At 46.0% G+C, this 20,763-nt stretch overlaps 1 protein-coding gene across 1 annotated transcript in view; it reads left to right on the top strand.

Moving 5' to 3' along the window:
* SLC8A1 (solute carrier family 8 member A1) overlaps positions 1 to 20,763 on the top strand; it is a 245,174-nt gene that overhangs the window by 208,520 nt on the left and 15,891 nt on the right. The window contains exons 6-8 of the mRNA XM_060186932.1: positions 2,699 to 2,767; positions 8,367 to 8,497; positions 13,263 to 13,362. Coding sequence (XP_060042915.1) covers positions 2,699 to 2,767; positions 8,367 to 8,497; positions 13,263 to 13,362 — 300 coding nt within the window. The remainder of the gene's footprint in view (positions 1 to 2,698; positions 2,768 to 8,366; positions 8,498 to 13,262; positions 13,363 to 20,763) is intronic.

The raw sequence follows: 20,763 nt of genomic DNA, 5'->3' as shown, positions 1-20,763 counted from the left end.
TTGGAGATGTTCACTTCTGAACACTGGTCAGTTTACAAATGTCCACGGAGCACTGATTATGTACAGTATGCCCTGCTAGTTATTCCAGAGCATACCAGAATTAGTTAGACACATGTGCTGGCTTCCTAGAAATGGAAGTTGAGGGGTTGGGTGGTGGCACACCCAGCTGAGCACACATATCACCACGCACAAGGACCAGGGTTCAAACCCTGCTCCTCATCTCCAGGGGGGAAGCTTCATGAGCAGTGGAGCAAATCTGCAGCTTTCTTTATCTCTCACTCCCTATCTCCATCCCCCCTCTCAATTTCTCTCTGTTTTTATCAAATAATATAGAAAGAAAAATAAAAGGGGGAAAATGGTTACCAGGAGTGGTGGATTTGTAATGCTGGCACCAGTGATAATCCTGGTGGCGAAAAAAAAAAAAAAGAGGAGTTGATATGCAGGACTCTGTAGTGCCCCCTTCTCAGGGTCCTGACATAAGAGATTCCTCATGGATAGAGGACAGACAGCCCCTTATCATCCCAGCACCAAAACTCCAAAAACCTGAAATACCAGTCCAAACAGTCCATGCCCCTTCTTTCAAAATGCTACCCAGCTTTTGTCTATTGCAAACAAAGCTCTCAAGATATTTCCTATTGGACAAAAGGATAAGATCCTGGTCTTCCTCTCAGAAATTGTTAACAAGTTCTAGATGGTATCAACCTGACTGACCTTAAATACCTATATCCAAGATGGCAGAAGCCCTTCCCATAATACTTTGCTTCTGTTATTTTATGCATCCCATGAATTTCTTTCTTTCTTCTAAGGCTGAATTATTTTATTTTATTTTATTTTATTTTATTTTTTGCCGCCAGAATTTCACTGGGGTTTTTCACTTACAAGATCTCACTGCTCATTAGGAATGCTTCTCAGTATTTCTGTTTGATTGTTTGTTTATTTGTTTTTATTTTGGTCTTTTTTATATAGAAGTTGAGAGACAGAGAGCAATAGACACAGACAGAAAAAGGATAACACATTGTTGCATGACTTGTAAAGCTTCCCCTTTGCATAACAGTGTCCAAGGTCTCAAACCTGAGTCCCTGTATGTAGGAAAACATTTGCTTTAACATGTGAGCCCTCTCCCAGACCCTTGGGGCTGAAAATAGTAATCTAAAATATTGTTACTTCCTCCTCCCAAGGTTTGAAATTGAAGCACTTAGGACAAAAGAATGTTCTGGAACACTAAGCATGCCCACATGGGCCTGCTTCTCTCATTGTATTTGACCCTTCTTCTCTGAATCTACTAATCTCTTTGGTTGACTCTTGGGACAAGTTCTGAAATTTAGTTCTAAAGAGTGAAAAATGGCTGTGAGCTCCCAAGAACTTCAAATTTAAATTCTAAGCCTGATATATTGAAATTGAAAAATTTCTATGGCCCAAGTCCCAAAGCCTATATTTGAGAGAACCCATTAGTGGTGAGCACTTAGTGCTGGAGGTGACCTTGGAATTTGCAAACTGGGTCTGCTTTCTCCTGGACCTTTATTTGTTTAGAGACCCCTAAGATCTCACCCCCCCCCCCCCGCAACTCTTAGACATAAATCCTGGCTGTGCCCTCTGCATTATAGCTCACTGGAGTGTGGCAAGCACTTACCACTCACTGTCTTTTTTATTCCCCAGTGTCCTCGAGTAGCTTTTTTGAGTTCCTGCTTAGAGGAGAAGAAATGAGATTAGTCAGTTTACCCCCAAGTCACCCGTTCAGGACCCAGAACCTGGCCCCCAACTTGAAACCCCAAGGCATCTCAGCTCTGTGCCATTCCCTCCCTCCCACCCACTTCATTCCCCCCCCCTCCCCACTTAACCTCGTTTAATCCCAAACCCAGCTGTGTCTCCTCAATGCCATTAGGATGGGTTTCAGTCAAGTGAAAAATGGGAGGACCCCAGAGTAGGACAAGTGGAGCTCATAAGTTTGGGCATTCCTGATAAACTGAAGCATCCTGCTTCATTTTGGAGAGTAGAGAGATATGCTGGAGTCCCCTGGAGTCCTCCTACTAGTAGAGAGTCCTTGGCAGGGGCTTTACAAGGCCAGAAGCAGGTGCTCCCTTGACACCCTCAAGGTCAGGCACACAGCTTTGTGAAACACTCAAGCTATGGGCACTATGACAAGTGGAAGCACCCTCGTTACCCCTGTGCACAGGTGGGAATCAGGAAGTCCCCGCACCTTCAGCTTCATTTCAGCTTTGACAAAACCAAGTCCCTTACAGAGACCAGTGCTTTGCCCAAGTGTAGGCAACACACGTCATTTGGGAATCAGAGCAGCGACCTCAGTTTTCATGGTTCCCGGGTCCATCTTGAGTTTATCTTGGGAGAAAGAAGCAATGGCAAAGGAACTGACCATTGGCTGAGCTAGGTTTGGGTAGCTGGAACCTGTACTCATACAGTGGCACCCCCTTGCAAAGTCCTCCAGCACAGATTAAGCTTTTCCATTCCAACTGAGGGTGGGTGTTCTGGTTTCACTGGTAGAGCACTTGTCCCCTCCGTGAGCAGTCACCTTGCCCCTGAGTCACTTCCACAGCATCTGAAAGGGGTAACTTGTGACCACTGGGTCCCCAAACTAAAACTGCTTGTGATGTGTGTGATGTGCCACTCACTGATCCCACCACACTCTGCTCGAAACCCAGACCAGCCCTCCCTGCTGACTTTCCACCTGTCCTTCCGCTAGGCCAGCCTGTCTTCAGGAAAGTTCATGCTAGAGATCGTCCGCTCCCCTCCACCGTCATCACCATCGCAGGTACCCATCCACTCCCTCGGGGTCAGCTGCCATCAAGGAATGTTTAGGACTCCAGACACTAAAGTGACAAAACTTAGCTCCCTGTTTCTAAAAGACACAACTCATTAGTGCTGTGGCTTCTCTGGTTTTTGGGAACACAGCAGGTCAGCCACAGAACCAGGGTAGAAGGCATGGATGGTGAAGGGCAGGGAGAGGCAGAGAACTGCAGGAAGGCTGACTTGGGGACGGGGGTGGAGGGGGACTTTCACTCAGATGCCAACAGACTCCAGACACCTGCAGCTCTTGTTTATCCAACATGGCTCTTGCCTCCCAAGAGGTGTCTTGAGAAGCCAGCTGGGTCTTCCCTTCCAGCCCTCAAGAGCCCTTCTACCTGGGCATGCTCAAGTGGGTGCGTCTGTGGTGTACCTCCAAAGGAGACTGTTGACAGGGTGACTAGAGGACTCTCCTTTCTTCTGGATATCTCCAGCCTGGCACCCTCTCCTTGATCTGAGTCCTCCATGTGGAAAGGGGAGTTCAAGCTCTATCACCGCCCATGGTCCATCCCCATCCCTTCCTGTTTCCAGGGTCTTCCTTAGCCTCCCACCCCACACTCCCTCCTCCAGTAATCATAGTACTCAATCCTGGCTCCAGCCCAGCAGAAGATTCCTCATGGGAATTAAAGGAGCATCTCCTTAGGCTCTGAGAGGACCACCAGGGGGAGGAGAGGTCTCCAGAAATCTCTGCCCTCTCAGCAGAGCTCCAGCATCCAGCAGCCTAGAATCTACACAAAATATGGACATCCCAATCCTGGACTCTGCCTCTTTCCAAATTCTGCAGTTTTTGGTTTTTTTTTTTTTTTAATAAACCTTGATACTCCATTTAAGTACATCCAGAGTAGGCCATGTGGGTTGGGATGTTGTCTAGTAGGAATTCCTACTGTCAGCTTCTCACCTCTTTCAACAACGCTTTGAAATGCTGGGGACAGCTTCTCTGTCATCTGCTCTGCCTAGACTCTAGTTGCCTATTGGCTTGTGCCATGTGTTATGTGCAAAACCAGCTACTCAGAAGAAGGGAAGGTCACTAGTGTCACCTGATTAAGGGATTGTGGTTTAAACAGTGACTGTTCATTGGGCCTTTGATCTTCACATTGGGTTGGTGGACTAAGACAAAGCTGTCACATAACGTTATTATCATTCCACAATGAAATATGGTGAGTTCCCAAGGCACAAATGTCTATGGAGAGAGGGGAGAAGGAGAGGAGAAGGGAAAAGGGGAGGCGGAGGGAGAGGGAGAGAGATACTGAGGGAGGGAATTGGTTGCATTTACTGAGAAGCAAAATTAAAGCCACAGCATGTCAGCACTAGGTAAAAGTCTACATTTGGTCTGGTGCTAAAAGTGAAACAAGCATAAGATTAATAGACAGTTGAAAATGCTGCTAAATGATTTCTCAAATTAATAAGAATTATCTAAAAAGAGGACACTTGAAAAACCAGACCTGGCTCTTCTTTTAGCCAGTGTTGAAATTCTGAACCCTAGATGCTAATTTATCAGATTAGAGGAAAAGAGAAAGACACCTGCAGCCCTCCTTTACTACTCCTGAACCATACCCTTTTTGGTGGGAAATGGGGGCTTGAACCTGGGTCCTTGTGCACATGAACTCGTGCACTCAGCCAGGTGCACCCCCACCCAGCCTCCTATGCTGTTATAGAACTTCCCCATCTATGGCCTCTTCATCCACTGGGCAGTAGATCCTAGAGTGTCAGCTATGCTGCTGCCTTGTAGGAGGAAGGGTGGCATGCAGTGAATGAACAGCCTTTCTAGACACTGCAAATAGGGGATTTCCTAGCAGGAGAGTCCCCACACAGAGACATGAGGACCCTCCACACCCCCCATCCCCATCTCCCATTCCATGCTTCTTGACAGCTCAGAGATTGAAGGGCTATGTTCTCTCTTGATGAATATACAAGCTACATCTTTTCCTGCAAAGAAGATTTAAAAATAAGAAGTTGTCTGGGGGCCAGGTGGTGGCTCACCTGGTTAAGTGCACACATTACGGGTTGCAAGGGCCCTGGTTCAAGCCCCTGCTCCCCACCTGCAGGGGGAAAGCTTCAAGAGTAGTGAAGCAGGGCTGCAGGTGTCTCTCTGTATCTCTCTCCCTATCTCTCCCTTCCCTCTCAATTTCTCTCTGTCTCTATCTAATAAATACTCATAGTTTTTTCTTTAAAGTAAACCCTTAAAAAAAAAGTAGTCTGTTGTGATTGCTCCTGTGCAATAGACTTAATGGCTAAGAAGGAATCACTTCAATGTTAGAGTAGTTATTCTGAAATATGCCAACTGGGGATATCTCATGCCAGAGGAGATGGGCTTCAAAAGATGAGCAGCATTAACTAAATGGAAAAGGTGGAGACTAACCCTACAGAGTTAAAAGTGCAGCCTGAAATTCCAGTTGGATTTGGAGCTAGGACATCAGAGGTAAAGACCGAATGGTGTCTTATGTTAGGTGAGTATAGACTCTGTTCAGAAGGAATCTCCTAAATTTTAGTCACTTCCCCATCTCCTTTACAGTGTTTGCTGATGACATATGGGTGATTGTTTCTTGGCTGTAAAACAACCCAAATTGCCTCATGTTTTTAAAGCTAGATTTGTTTTTCAAAGAGAACTTGGAGGAGCCCTGGGAGATAGAAGAATGGTGATGCAAAAGGCTTTCATGACTGAAGTTCCAGGGTCCCAGGTTCAATCCCCAGTCCCACCATAAACCAGAGCTGAGCACTGCTCTGGGAGAGAGAAAGAGAGAGTTTTATCATACAAGTGGAAGACTCACAAATAAGAAATAAGATAATGGAATGGAAAGATAATTAGCATGGGGGGGAAGCCATTAAATTTTAGCTAATTTCAGCTACTCCACTCCTGAGAATCATTCCTTCATTCTTAAAAAAGGAGAAACTCAAATGTCAGGAGCTAGTTGGAGATGGGGCAGCATCAAGCCAAGCATCTCTTCTCCATCAGCACTGGGGTGTGTGACAAGGCCTGGCCTTTCCCTCACTGTTCGCTTCTGTTTCTCTGCTGCCATGCCATTAATTTATTCCCATGTTCCAAATTATTTGTGCAACGTGGCATTAAACAAAGCCACCACATTATCTTTCCTTTGTAATCTCTCTCTTTCCATCTACAAAGTCCTGAATCTCATTTTCTTTTTTAAAAAAAGGATAAATAGAGAAAAAGATAGCCCCAGTCCATAGTCTCCCCACCAAAATGTCACAATTCAAACCAAAATCCCAGTTGTGATATCTCTTCTCCTGGAAAAGTCATTCTCACTTGATCTGAAACAGCCATGTTCAGCCGAGGATGTGAACAAAAGAGCTAAGGTGACCTATTTTTCTGAAACTCCGGACCATAGCATCCAGGACTCAAGGGCCAGTAAAAGGGAAATAAAATGGGAGTGATTTGCAGGCTGATTGAATCAAATGCCATGTCTCTCAGCTAAGGCCTTAATGAGGCACTTCTGTCCCCTGGGCCTTACCCTCCCCAATTTAGCACAGCAGACACTATCAACCCCCAAGTCCCCCACCCCAACTAAACTCTCCCTGCTGGCTCCTGTGCACCTGCTAATCTCAAGGAGGCAGATTCTGAAATTTCTTCTTAGGAAGAACTGTAGAATCCTCACTAGCTTGAGGTCAGGTGGTGATATGCCCTGTTGAGTGCACATGCTACAGTGCTTGAGGAACTAGGTTCAAGCTCCCACTCCCCTCTTGCAAGGAAGAAGCTTCACTAGAGGTAAAGCAGTGGTACAGATGCCAATATCTCTCTCTCTCTCTCTCTCTCTCTCTTTCTCTCTCTCTCTCTCTCTCTCTCTCTCTCTCTTTCTCCTCCTCCCTCCCTCCCTCCCTGCTTCCTTTCCTCCCTATCTCCCTCCCCCTCCCCTCTCAATTTCTCTGTTTCTATCTAATAAGTAATATCTTTTTTAAAAAAAATAATCCCCACTAGAGAAAGTATGGAGACAGTCCATCAAGTCTGGCCTTTGGTCACCTTTGGAACCTGACACATATGATGACAAGAGTGTCTCCAGCCTGTCTGCCCCCTGTAAGCTCCCAGCCCCAGAACTGTCTGTGTGAAAGCATCACAGGGAATCCCCACCCCCACCCCTCCTCCCTGCCCTGGCTAAGAGCTGGGCTTCTGCAGAAACTAAAGCCAAATGCAAAAGGCAAAAAAAAAATTAGCTCAGGCCACAAATCACTCCTTTCCTGTTGTCCTAGATAGCAGATGCCCACAGCAGGCAGTTGGCATGAAAAGTTCTAAAAACAAGGGTTTCTGGTATAAAGTCTTTCTACACCACAGACCCCTTACCCTTGCTCCCCAAAGGAAGGCTATTCATCTAGACTCAGAGGGGAAGTAGTCATTTTGTTTATTTGTTTTCATTTTATTGGGAGTTAATGGTTTACTCTTTGGTAGTTGATATGTGGGCAGAGTTTCTCATCTCCCTGTGGTAGGTGTCTGTAGCACACTCTCACCCCTCCCTTTACCAGCATCCTGCATAGGACCCCAAGGCCCTCTCTACCCTTATCTTCCCTTCCCTGTCCCAGCCTCCTGGGCCTAGAGGAGAGGGTCAGGCTGCGGGTAGGAGTTGAGCCTCCCCTCTGGGCCTCTGCAGTCCGGAGTTCATCCTACCACCTCCCCAAAGAGCAGAGAGGAGCCAGCTGTGTTTGTTGTGTCCCCCTCCTCCCCATTAATTGGCTCTCTAGTCCATTAGTGACATTTTCTTAGGACCTGCTGGGCTCTCCTAGGGCAGGTGGGGCTTCCTGGAGGCCCTGGAAGTGATTGTGCTCCCTTGGACAGTCACAATGACTCCCCCCAGAAGCCTCTGCCCCCCCCCCCCCATACACACACACACATCCTAAGTTTTATCTACCACCAATATGGTGGAGCTATCCTGAGTCCCCTCAGCTCTGTGCCAGCCCTAGGGCTCGAGCTTCTAGCTCCCTTTGTTTTGGGCCACAGAACCCACCCACTTCTGGCTGTTCCCAAGGCAACTTATTTTCATCTCTTTGGGGCTAGACAATCCTTAAGGATCAGAAAGCAAAGTCTGAAAATGGCCTCTGAGAAAAAATGTGTGCTCCACACTCCTTCCTGTTGGGCCTCTGGCTGGCTTTGATGCTTGGTATATAAAACCCAAACAGATACACTCTGTGCTCCTCGACTTGCAACAGGCCTCTTGACAAGGGGCAGGCAGGTGTGACGGGGTGTCCCTGCCATTGCGCATTTGACCCTGGGACATATTCTGTTGCCAGATCCCCCAACACCTGGGGAACACTAATGTTTTCTGTTGAATTTCCCCATTGAGGGGTCTGAACCAAAGGCCAGCTGAACCAACACCACAGGGGACAGCTGGGGACAAGCATTACAGGTGCAGCCTGCAGGCAAAGCTCTTGTCCTCAAGCCCTGTGACTAAGGCTTAGTGGGAGGCCTTCATGTTTCTTATCTCCTCACTCCCCCCTAGCCTTCCAGTCTCACTCAGGGGTCCCAGAAAGGGAAATGGAGCTTCCTCATAGCAGGACCAGTGCCCACCTGCACCCTATCCCCAGGGCCCAGCTCACAGCTCACTCTCCCCACTTGCCCCCCACAGACGAGTATGACGACAAGCAGCCCCTGACCAGCAAGGAGGAGGAGGAGCGGCGCATCGCTGAGCTAGGGCGCCCCATCCTGGGGGAGCACACCAAGCTGGAGGTCATCATTGAGGAGTCCTACGAGTTCAAGGTGAGCCGTGGCCCTGGCAGCTGGGGTGGCAATTAAGCTGGGAGCCGGGCTGTGTAAGACATTGGGGCCATCAAGATAGACCACTGGGTCAAGCACATGCCTGGCCATGCCTGAGTCCTGAGTTCCAGATTCAAGCCACAGTACCACCTGGCAAGTGCCATGGCACCAGGGAAGCTCTGGTGCTGTAATGTCTCTCCCTGTCTCTGTCTCTGAGTGAGAAAAAAGCCTCAGAGTGCTGATATCCTGCATGCATGGGATCCCACTCTCCAAAGAGACAGAGAGAAAGAGAGAGATAGAGAGACAGAGACAGATACAGAGATCAGTGGGACTCACGGTCATGAGTATTTCAAAAGAGGTTACCCCAGCAAGGAATTGAAGATCTAGCTGTGGACCCAGAAAACCTGTGAAGCCAACCTCACCAGATCCAGAGCCCTCTTCACAGGAACTGCCAATACCAAACCCAACATCCCACCCAACATCCTACCCATAATTCCAACCATCCTCACTCAAGGGTCCCAGAAAAGGTAATGGAGCTTCCTTATAGCAGGACCAGCACCCACCTGCCCCATCTACCATTCTGTCCACCCACTACCATTCTATCCACCCATCTACCATTTTATCCACCCACTACCATTCTATCCACCCATCTACCATTCTATCTACCCACTATCATTCTATCCACCCACTATCCATCCATCATTCCATCCACCCATCATACCACCCTCCATTCCATCCATCCACCATCCCACTTACCATTCTGTCCATCCATCCACCATTCCATCCAACCACCATGCCAAGTACCATTCTATCTATCTGATAGCCCATCCACTATTTCATCCACCATTCTATCTCATGTACCATTTTATCTATCTATCCACTATTCCGTTCATAAACCAGCTCATCCACCATCCCACACAACGACCATCCCAACCACCCATTACCCCAATCACCACCCACCCACCATTCCATCCATCCATCATTCTTTTACCACACTCCCCTTCCCCCACATCATGTTCCTTACCCTCACCTCCCACTAACCTCTTCCCCTACCGTTCCATGCTCCACAACCACCATCCTGTTCTCCACCATCCACTCATCATCCTATCTCCCCCAAGGTGCTAAGTTTAAGACTCCTCTGTGACCCCTCCCAGAGTTCTAGGGATCTGGCTCCCCAGGGTATAGCAGTCATCTCTCCACTTGCTTTTCAATGGAGGACTCCATTCCTGTCTGAAAACAAAACAAAACAAAACAAAACAACAGGATGAGGATTCCAAAAGGAAGAATCAGGCCAGTGAGCCAGGAGCCTCCAGATTCTTTCTAGATTTTTCAGGGTGGTGCCCTCTTTTTCCTTTCTCTGGGCCCATTAATTATTTTCTTCAATTTAGATCACAAATCGAGGTGCCCAAGAGGAGGCCAATGGGAGGAAAGAATACCTTGGCAATGAAGGTGGAATTTTTTAAGAGATAAAAATGCAATTAAACTTTCCTCCTTCAGGCTATGGCCAATCTGTTAACTCTTCCTTCTGCGTGTTCTGAGAAAGTACAAGGCTGGCAGAAAGCTGTTCTTCTGGGAAGATCTGACCATCAGAGCCCACCCCCTACCCCCAACACCCTGTGTGGCCCAGGGCCTGGCTCACTGCACACATATAAACTGAGAGGTCCAGAGAGTACAGCCTTTATTTCTCTAAACCAATCTGTCCAGTCCCCCAGATGCCACTCAGAACCTTCTTTTTCTCTATAGTCAGAGCCTGGTGCAAAGAGCTACAACTTGGCATTTCTAAGGCAGACTTCCTCCCATCCCAGGGCCCTCACAGTGGAACAAATCCAGCTCTTGACACAATAGTTGGACACAATTAGGTGGCACAGTCATGGTGACCTCCTGAAGAGGTATTGGGCTGGGTTTGGCAATGCAGACTTGCACAGCTCTCACTTCGGGTGACTTGAGTGATATGAGGGCATCAACCTCCCCTAAAGGTGAGACCACCTGTGGATGCTCACCCTCCTAGAGTAGCTTCCAGAGACTGTGCCCTCCTGTCTCTTTAAGTCCTACACACAGTGACCACACTGAGGACTCAGGGACGTTTCTGAAGTGCCTTTAAGGATCAGTGCCAGTACTTTAGAGAATTCTCAGCCTTGCTGCCCCCAGACCTGTATTTGAAACCCAATCTAGACACAGGGACCCAGGTTCAATCCATCAGTCTCTACCTGTGTGTGTGTGTGGGGGGGAGCCCTCATAAGTAGTGAAGCAGTGATACAAGTCTCTCTCTCCCTCTCTGTAACCCCTTTGTTATAATTTTATCTCTGTCCTATCAAATTAAAAAATAATAAATATTTTAAATAAAGTTTTTTTTTTAAAGAAAGCCAATCTGATTCACACCTCCCAGTGTCCACGGTGCTCACTTTGCTTGACCCACTGAGCTCTGGTTCACCATATTGTGACCATGGGTCAAGCCCCCTGCCTGAGATGAGGGTCTAGACAACAATACAGACTGACTTTTGGTACTTGGGGAACTCCAGGTGAGCAGGAGTAGTGCCTACCTGTAGGTGTCTGGACACCAAGTTGATCCTTCTAAGCCCCTTCTTTAACCATAAGAAAATGTACATTGAGTTGCGAGAAGAACCCAGACTCTCAGTGGGGCTGTCCTAGGACCCCCAGAGCTAGCCTGTATGACAGCTCACAATTCATTCTAGGGTCTATACATAAAAATAGGAGCATCCTTTATTTCAAGCTTTGCTCTTTAGTCTGTTGAACTGAGTCATCTATTTCTTTGTCCACTGTCTGTCTCCCAGGTGATAAGGTCTCTGCTTGACTTCAGATCAAGGACAGAGGGACTTCCCCCAAGTTTCCCTGGCATTTGGACAAGATCAAGGGATTTGTCCATCCACTCTACCTAGAATATTTCCCTGGTTTCTACCTAGCCATATAGTGTGTTTGAGAATAGTGGGTAGGGTAAGGTGCTTATCACATGCTTCCAGTCCTGGTCACAAAGCAAAGGAACTGCTCCCAGATCCTCAGGGCCACAGGAAGTTCTAGACACAGCAAAACACTTGACAGTCACTACCCTAAGGACAACTGAACAGAGATAGATGTTGAAACAAAAGAGAAAAAGCAGGCCTGTTGGAAGGGGGCCCTTCTTATTTTATATTTATTTATTTATTTATTTTCCCTTTTTGTTGCTCTTGTTGTTTTTCATTGTTGTTGTAGTTATTATTGTTGTTGTTAGATTATTGTTATTGTCATTGTTAGCTAGGACAGAGAGAAATGGAGGGAGGAGGGGAAGACAGAGAGGTGGAGAGAAAGATAGACACCTGAAGACCTTCTTCACTGCCTGTGAAGCAACTCCCTTGCAGGTGGGGAGCCGGGGGCTTGAATCAGGATCCTTACACTGGTCCTTGTGCTTTGCACCACCTGGGCTTAACTCGCTGCGCTACCACCTGACTCCTGGAAGGAGGCCCTTCTTATCCCTCTTAGCATCTCCAGTCAGTTCACATGACTTGTTGAGTGAATGCACTTGACATTCTGAATGTCATTTGCCCTTCCATCCAGGTCCCAGATCACACATGGCTTCCTCCTCTGGCTAGATCACACATGCTCCCTCTCTCTCAAGCCACAGTCCACTCAGTAACACTGCGTTGAACAGGTATACAGATTGTGACCTCAAATTAATAACACATGTTTTCTGCCTCTTTGCTATGAGTGTGAGTTCGAGGATGCCCTGACAGTAAGTGTGGCTGTTTGCTAGACTAGCGGATGCAGTAGTTCCTCTGGAGTGAGCAGCCTTGTGTTCTAGAAGCCACCCTCCTCCCTGCACTTGCTGAGTGATGGTATGGCTTTGGGTCCAGCTGCTTCCTTAGAGTCCTTGTGAATGCTTGGCTGTTCCTGTCTGTACATTAGCTGACATTTACAAAGCTACAGTGCTAATTGTACAAAACCAAGTGCTTGAAAAAGGGCAGCAGGAAACTCAGAGCTTACAGAGTAGAGATGCAGTGATGGTAGGTGGGAAGCAACTGTGCACTTTGGCCTTTTTGTTTCTTTGGTCCTTGTGCAGCAGAAAGTGGGTGAGAGTCGATTTCTGAAGGGCCACTGGGCTGGCAAAATCAGCAGCCGGAGAAAATCTATTCATTGCTGATGAAGCAACAGCAATCTCCAGGCTCTGCTGTCTGATCGTATTTCAATGACAAATGAACAAATGAACGTACAGAAATCACAGTACTTCCCAGGCAGGCGAATGTAGGCAAACAGCAACACTGAGGGACCGATCCTTCCTGGCAGTTGTCCATGGATAGGTGTTGATGAGAGAAGCAAGTTCATGGGGCACCCAAGGGGATGGAGAGCACTCTGCCATGTGGCAAAGGCTTTTTACTGTTGGCTGGTGGGCAGTAGCAGAGCTTCATACTTGCTCCAGAGACATTTCTACTTTTTAAAATACTTTATTTATTTATTGGATAGAGACAGAGAGAAATTGAGAGGAGAGAGGGATATAGAAATGGAAAAAGAGAAACATCTGCAGCACTGCTTCACCACTCATGAAGGTATCCCCTGAAGGTGGGGGCCAGGGACTTGAACCTGAAGCCTTGTGCACTGTAACTTGTCTGCTCTACCAAGTGTGCCACCACAAGGTCCCAGGAGTTTCTGTTTCAGGGAAAATGTTTCCAGGGAAGGACTTGCTTGTGGAGCATAACCATCTCAGATCTTGGTGCAAGGTCTTAGCTCTCCTGGGGTTTTCCCAGCCTGGCAATCATAATCTTCTTCGTCACATTTCTAGAGCACTGTGGACAAGCTTATCAAGAAGACAAACCTCGCCCTGGTGGTCGGGACAAACAGCTGGAGGGAGCAGTTCATTGAAGCTATCACTGTCAGCGCTGGTGAGTGACTTTCTCAGCTGGCCTCAGTTGTCATGGTTCCTGCTAGGCTGAGCTAGCTGTCCCTCCTGTGACCACTTGGTCTCTCTAGACACACCAAGACACACCTCCCCCCATAAACTCAGTGAGAAATAAATGTACTGTGAGCCAACTTGCACATGTCAGAACCACATTCAGACTTTCTAAGTGAAGCCACTATTTTCCCATGCGACCTTTTCCATTTCTGCTACGTCTTTCACCCTGTCAACAGATGAAAGAAATGGAAACTTTCACATCTCTGACTCCCCTGAGAGGCAGCATCGAAGATTCTCTGTGATCTGGACAGAGTAGTCCAGGGATAGGGACCATACAAAGCAGGGAGGTCACATGTGGGACAGGATGAGGTTGGAACACATCCTCACTGCCATCTGCATCTCTTTGTCCTGCTTGCAATGACACTCAACCAAACTGTGCCTGCCTTGTCTCCACAGGTGCAAATGGAATCACTTTCTGTGTCTTCCTGTCTGAGCCAAGTGCAGGGTTTTATCAAGGTGAAGAATAAAGTCATTCTCAGACCTAAGGAGTTAGAGACCCCGGAGAATTAGAAAGAAGAGCATTGTCCCACTGCCCCTACTGACTATGGGTCAAAGTAGGCCCTGGGCCTCTCAGGGATTCCAGAAATCTGTGGCTTCTTAGATCTGTTTGTTTGTCCTTCTTCCTCTTGGAAGCTCCCACAGGCTTCTCTTCTACAGTTGCAACTAATGAGCAGAAGGAGAGTTTTCTAATGAGTGATACCCAAACCATAAAATATGGAAACCATGTCACCAACAGTTGGGCCCTGATTTTTTTTTTCTAGAACTTTTTTTCATTATTATTATTTATTTATGAAAAGGAAACAGTGACAAAACCATAGGATAAGAGGTGTACACCTCCACACAGTTCCCACCACCAGAACTCCATATCCCATCCCCTCCCTTGATAGTTTTCTAACACAACCCTTTCTTTTTAGTCTGCCACCTGGTATTCCAGCAACTCTCCCAAGTGCCGGGGAATGGCGGTGGTAAACATTTGAGTACACGGCTGTTATTAGCTCTGTTTACAATCAGGCTTTGGCAGATTGTAGAAGAGCATTTTTCCATGGGCCTTTGTGATTTGTGAACATTAGGAGGTGGGTAACTGCTTAGGAGAGTGAACGTGGGATGAGCACATAAGCTCTGAGTGGGTCTGTCACTGTCCGCTTGCTTGCCCTGGCTCAGCACCCTGAGCCATGGTGGGCCAACCCCAGTCCAAACTCTTTGCCGAACTGTTAATAAACAAAGCTCAGGGGGTCGAGCGGTAGCTCAGTAGATTAAGCGCATGTGGCACAATGCACAAGGACCGGGGGAAGGATCCCGGTTCGAGTCCCCGGCTCCCCATCTGCACGGGGAGTCGCTTCATGAGCGGTGAGGCAGGTCTGCAGGTGTCTATCTTTCTCTCCCCCTCTCTGTCTTCCCCTCCTCCCTCCATTTCTCTCTGTCCTATCCAACAACAATGACATCAATAACAACAATAATAATGACCACAACAATGGTAAAACAACCAGGGTAACAAAGGGGAAAAAATGGCCTCCAGGAGCAGTGGATTCATGGTGCAGGCATCGAGCCCCAGCAATAACCCTGGAGGCAAAAAAAAAAAAAGAAAAAGAAAAAGAAAAGAAATACAAATAAATAAATAAATAAACAAAGCTCAAAGCTTGCCATATTCTGAGTTCCCATGTCCTGCACTGAATCTCCTATGACTGCTTGGGAAGAAGAAGAATCACTAAGATGCTCAGATCCCTTGGGAAGCTGACCTTGCTGACAACTGTGAGACAAAACCTCAGAAAAACAAGCCCACACTTCAGAGGCACTGAGTCAGATGAAGCCCATACTTCAGAGGCACTGAGTCAGATGAAGGGCAGCGATAAGATTCATTAGTTGTCTTGAGGTTTAGATTTCAGTTAATAATGTCCTGAAGTTGTTGACAATAAAACGTGTGAAGTGGCATTTACGGAAAACAGACTTTCATTGGATTCTCAGACTTCATGGCCACCTCATGGAGAAGCAGGGCCATCTCCCTTATTAAAACTATCCAATTGCTCTGAAATCACTCTATGGAGAGGTTTGCCTCCAATGCAATTTTCTCTGCAAAATTGAATCAATATATCTTGCTAAACAAAAATAATAATTTTGTAAATAGGATTTTGCTTCTGTTCCTTGAGGATTAAATTTAAACTGGTTTCAAGGTAGCCCCCTGGCAGTCTTTCTGTTCCTCTGCTTTGCTGAGTTTCTGAGCTCAGTTCTCATGGTTCTGTGAGTCTTCCAACCCAAAGAGGAAAAAAGCAGAGAAGAGGAGGGGACCCCTTTGCCATTTGTCCTCCATGAAGATATGCCACCTGGGCAGGCGAAGTGCTCTTGGTTCAATCGAATTATTTCATCGTGAAAGTGCCCTACTCAGTGGCACCTCCCACCCCAATACTGATTCATTAGAAAACACTGTCCACTGGGAGACAGAGCCCCCCACAGTAACTGCAACAGTGGGACCCCAGAGGAGTGTCAAGGGTAGGCTGGCTGTGCAGTCTGGCCCAGGAAATTGTAATTCTGCTCTTTGGTGGTCAGATAAAAATAAGCTGATGCAGAGGAGGGGGAAGTAGCTGGTGAAGATGAGCCCTTTACTCTGAGCTACAAATGGTGGCCTGAAGGGTTTGGACAAGAGGGAGGCTGCTTTGCACACAGGTGCAGAAGGGCCAGGGAGAAGAACACCAATCATGGGAGGTGGACAACATCCCATGCAGGGTCCAGGTGTGATGTCATCATAAGGAACACAGAGGGAATTCCATATACTTCTATTTTTCACACTTTTTTCATAATTAAAGAGAGACATAGTCACCAAGATCACCATTCTGCCATTTCATGTGGTACCAGGGGTCTAACCCAGGGCCCAGAGAGATTCCCAAATTCTTTTTTTTTTTTTATTGTCATCAGGGTTATTTCTGAAACTCAGTGCTGGCACCATATTTTGTTATTTGTTTTTCTTTCTACTTTATTTTAATTTTACAAGACAGATAAATTGAGTGGAAAGGGGAGATAGAGAGGAAGAGAGAAGGGTGGACACCTGCAGACCTGCTTCATTGATCATGAGGCTCCCCACCCCCACCTCACACACAGGTGGGGAGCCGGGGCTCAAACCCAGATCTTTGCACTTGGTGATATGTCATTTAACCAAGTGTGCCACCACCTGACCTCCAAATTCTTTCATGTCAGGTCTTTCAAAATAAAATGAAGTCAATTCCCAGCCCTTACTCTGAACTCTTGGCATTTCCCTGTGATGTAATTAATTACTTGGGTGGGTTTCTTGTGCTTTGAATCACTAGCATGTCTGAACTGATAGAATAGCATTTGATTTAGTTCTAATAGGAGATGGAACACTGCTGTCATCCTGCTGATCTTACCTTCCTTTCTCCAGTGTGTAATCACATTCTTGGCATTAAGGAATGCATAGGACATAGATGACAAAGCCTTAAGTGTAAAACAATTATGTGTTGGCATCTTTGGCTCCTTTGGAGATATGTATTCCAATAATCATTGTGTCTCCAAATGCAAAGTTTAGTCCTTGCTGCCTGAAAGCCAGTGTTCAAGAGATGAGGACTGGTAAGAAGGAAAGAAGTTTGTTTAGGTGCTAGCCATCTGAAGATGTGGCCAACTCACATCTCCAGAGACCATCTCACTCGCAGGCTAAGACTTAAAGGTTTTATAGGGAAGGAAAAGGAGAGGAGCTTGGGAAAAGTTTGGTATGGGTTAGGGAGTCCAGTTAACAGCTTCTCTCTCTGAACTAGTGAGCAGCCTGCTAAGGGGTAAAGAAATTCAAGATAGCATTATTGTGCAGGGCTTGGATCTGAAGGTCTTTGTGCTGGGTATCAGAGACCTTGTCCTGCTTTATCACATACAGTTACCCACTTAGTGAAAACATTCTCTTCCTAGAAGACATAGCTAATTAGTAGTCTTCTTCTAGCGTTTGCCCTTCTTCCGTAGCCAGTCAACAGCGTCAGGTTGAAAGCTATCAGGAGCTGCTTGTTGCTGGCTTTGAAAGTGACTGGGATCCATGTGGATTCAGTCGGCTAGGAAGGATCGTCAGTTTCCCCAATGAATGGGTACTCACGGGATGCACCACGAGAAGGTCGATCCAATGCATACCCTAATTAGTAGTAATATAGCACAGATCAAGGTGAAGGACATGGAGAGGGTTACTAAAGTGAAGTAGCAACAGCTGGGAAGGCCCAGAGTGAAGGCTGTGGTCTGTGTGGGGACCCGAGTTAGATGTTCAGATAGCATTTCTCGGGATTTTGTGACAAAGAGTCACCAACTAGCTATGTTGCTCTGGATAAGTGTATTCCCTACCTTTGAGCTCCAGGGATAGAAATATTTACATGGTCCTGGGCTGGGAAGGTAGCATAATGCTGATGCAAAATGGCTCTCATGTCTGAGGCACCAAAGGACCCAGCTTCAATTCCCAGCAACTACCATAAGCCACAGCTGAGCAGTGCTCCTGCAAATAAATTAATTAGTTAATAATAGCAGAAATAAATGGCTCTTCTCTTGTGGACATGGAGATTGTAAAGGATCATCTAAAAGATCTTTCACTTTCAGCAATAACTATCTCTTGCTTTCCTCAATTCTGCCCTTTGAAATTCCAAGCTCTTGCTTTAATCAAGATGAAATATCTGTCTAAGGAGACATATTAGATGAACTGGGTAATTACACTGACTTGGCCGGAGCTAATTTAAGACATCTGATGCTTAACACGCTGTCAAATGGGCACTGGGCTAAATTCAGCAGTCTTTCTTCCTCCTTCTGAATTAAATATCAGAAAGTCAAGCTTCTTTGACTTATCAGCAAAACTCCCCACACTGGGTGATAACTGAGCCATAAATTCAATTTTTAACTTGAGGATATTCTATTTGCAAAGTATCTCTTACTTTTCCTTAGAGTTAAGACACTGCCCATGAGGTTACTTACTCTATTTAAAGGAAACATGACAATTTCCTACTTTCATTTAAAGAAGTTTATGTCTTCCCAGCAAATTAAGGTCATATATATATATATATATATATATATATATATATATATATATATATATATATATATATAGTAAATATCTACAAAACCATAGGATAAGAGGGGTGTAACTCCACACAATTCCCATCACCAGAACTCCGTATCCCATCCTCTCCCTTGACAGCTTTACTATTCTTTAACCCTCTGGGAGTATGGACCCAAGGTCATTGTGAGATGCAAAAGGTGGAAGGTTTGGCTTCTGTAATTGCTTCCCCGCTGAACATGGGCATTGATAGGTCAGTCTATACTCCCAGCCTGTAGCTCTCTCTTTCCCTAGCGGGGCAGGTTTCTGGGGAATCAGAGCTCCAGGACACATTGGTGGGGTTGTCTGTCCAGGGAAGTCTGGTCAGCATCATGCTAGCATCTGGAACATGGTAGCTGAAAAGAGAGTTAACATATTAATCCAAACAAGTTGTTGACTAATGATGAACCTAAAGGCTGGAGTAGTGTACATGAAGAGTTTGGAGGGTCTCCATTCTGTAGAAAGCTAGTAGGTATAGTTTAGTTATATTCCAAAGGGCCTGTGGCTATACTAGTGGGTTTTTTTTTTTTTTTGGTTTTTCTTTTTGTTGTTGTTGTTGTTGTTTGTTTTTTTTGCCTGAGCCTGAAACCTGATATGCAGGTGGATCTTGATTATTGTCTGTGGAGATGATGTCATGGATGGAAAAAAGACCAGAAAGCTAGATCAGGGAAGAGAGTAGCTCCCAAATATGGGAAAGGTGTATAAATATTGCTGACTATAAACTCCATCGATTTGATGTGTTCTGGGGCCCATATTCAGCTTAGGAGCCTATGTGACCTCTGCATCCCTGTAGATCTGAGCTCACGTTATGTGGTCATCAGTAGGAACATTCCAAGCTGCCCCAATATCAGGACCCATCTTCCTCAGGTATAGCATAGAATATGTTCTCTATCCTCCCTTCAGAGGATGGAACATTCTCTACCATTATTGATCCAAGTTGAGGGCAAGGAACTTTGGGACCCACAAAGGGGTCTGTTTTGTTGTTCCTGATAGAGATGACCAGTAACAATGGAGAGAGGGATTTATTCAAGGTCTAGGCCCATCATGTCTGTTTGGGAATCTCAGGACTCCCTGACTAGGGCCCCAGCTGATGGGGTGGCCTGATAGTGACTAAAGAGTCATCGTTAAAGTATGCCAGTATCTTGCCCTTATTCAGCTTTTGCAGTCTTTGCTTTGATAAGGATAGCTTGAGAGTGAATGAGGGAAGTATAATAGGAAATAGGTGAGGAGGGTAGCTAAGTCTAAGTAGACACTATTTCATTATGAACTTGACACTGACTCACTGTGTAATTTTGCTTTCAGGTATATAGTTTGCCCTAATTTATGTATACGTGTGAACATATGCCCTATCTCATGGGACCTGGTGTATATCTAGGTTTGGGGACTTTGTTAGGAAGTGAACCACCTGGAATGGAACTAGGGAATCTTGTGAAAGGAAAGGTCTCACCCAAGTAGTGACTGTGAAGGGTTGACATTTCACACCTGAAATCTCTGGACAGAGTCTGAAGTGAAACATACCGAGATGGTACTTGTTGCATTGATTAGATTGGGGTCAGCAGATTCAATATCATTTGGTATGAATTGAGAGAAGCATGCAGGAAAGTGAGCCCCACCCTAGAGGTTCCAGGACAGGGGAAATATAGACTCTATAGAGGAAGCGGGAGGTTCCTGCTGTCTTAGGGTTTAAGAAGGCAATAGATAGTTATTGCTATAATCACATTATTTGGCAATTGGGTTAACTTTGAAATATCCCTTTGTTAGGATTTGCTGTATCATATACAACATCATATGGTCATCTTTTTAATTAAAGAAGCATAATGTATACTATAATGTTTTCTTGATTGCTTTAGCCATCAGAATGCTCAGTTGATGTTTCTGTCTGAGTGTTCAGAATCCTCTCAGTTGAGGTGTCTGATTGAATGTTTTACTCCTCTTTTTTCTAGATGTTCTCTATTCTGTTTTAAATTTTTAATAGTTATTTATTTATTCCTTTTTGTTGCCCTTGTTGTTTTATCATTGTAGTTATTGTTGATGTCGTTGTTGGATAGGACCAAGAGAAATGAAGAGAGGAGGGGAAGACAGAGAGGGGGAGAGGAAGATAGACACCTGCAGATCTGCTTCACCACTTGTAAAGTGACTCCCCCACAGGTGGGGAGCCGGGGGCTCGAACCGGGATCCTTACACTAGTCCTTGTGCTTTGTGCCACGTGCGCTTAACCTGCTTCACTAATGCCCGACTCCCTTCTCTATCCTGTTTTATCATCAAGTTTCT

This window comes from Erinaceus europaeus, chromosome 3 (genome assembly GCF_950295315.1).
Source record: "Erinaceus europaeus chromosome 3, mEriEur2.1, whole genome shotgun sequence".
NCBI lineage: Eukaryota > Metazoa > Chordata > Mammalia > Eulipotyphla > Erinaceidae > Erinaceus > Erinaceus europaeus.
Note: the sequence above shows the minus strand (reverse complement) of the source record. Positions and strands in the feature narration are given on the sequence as shown.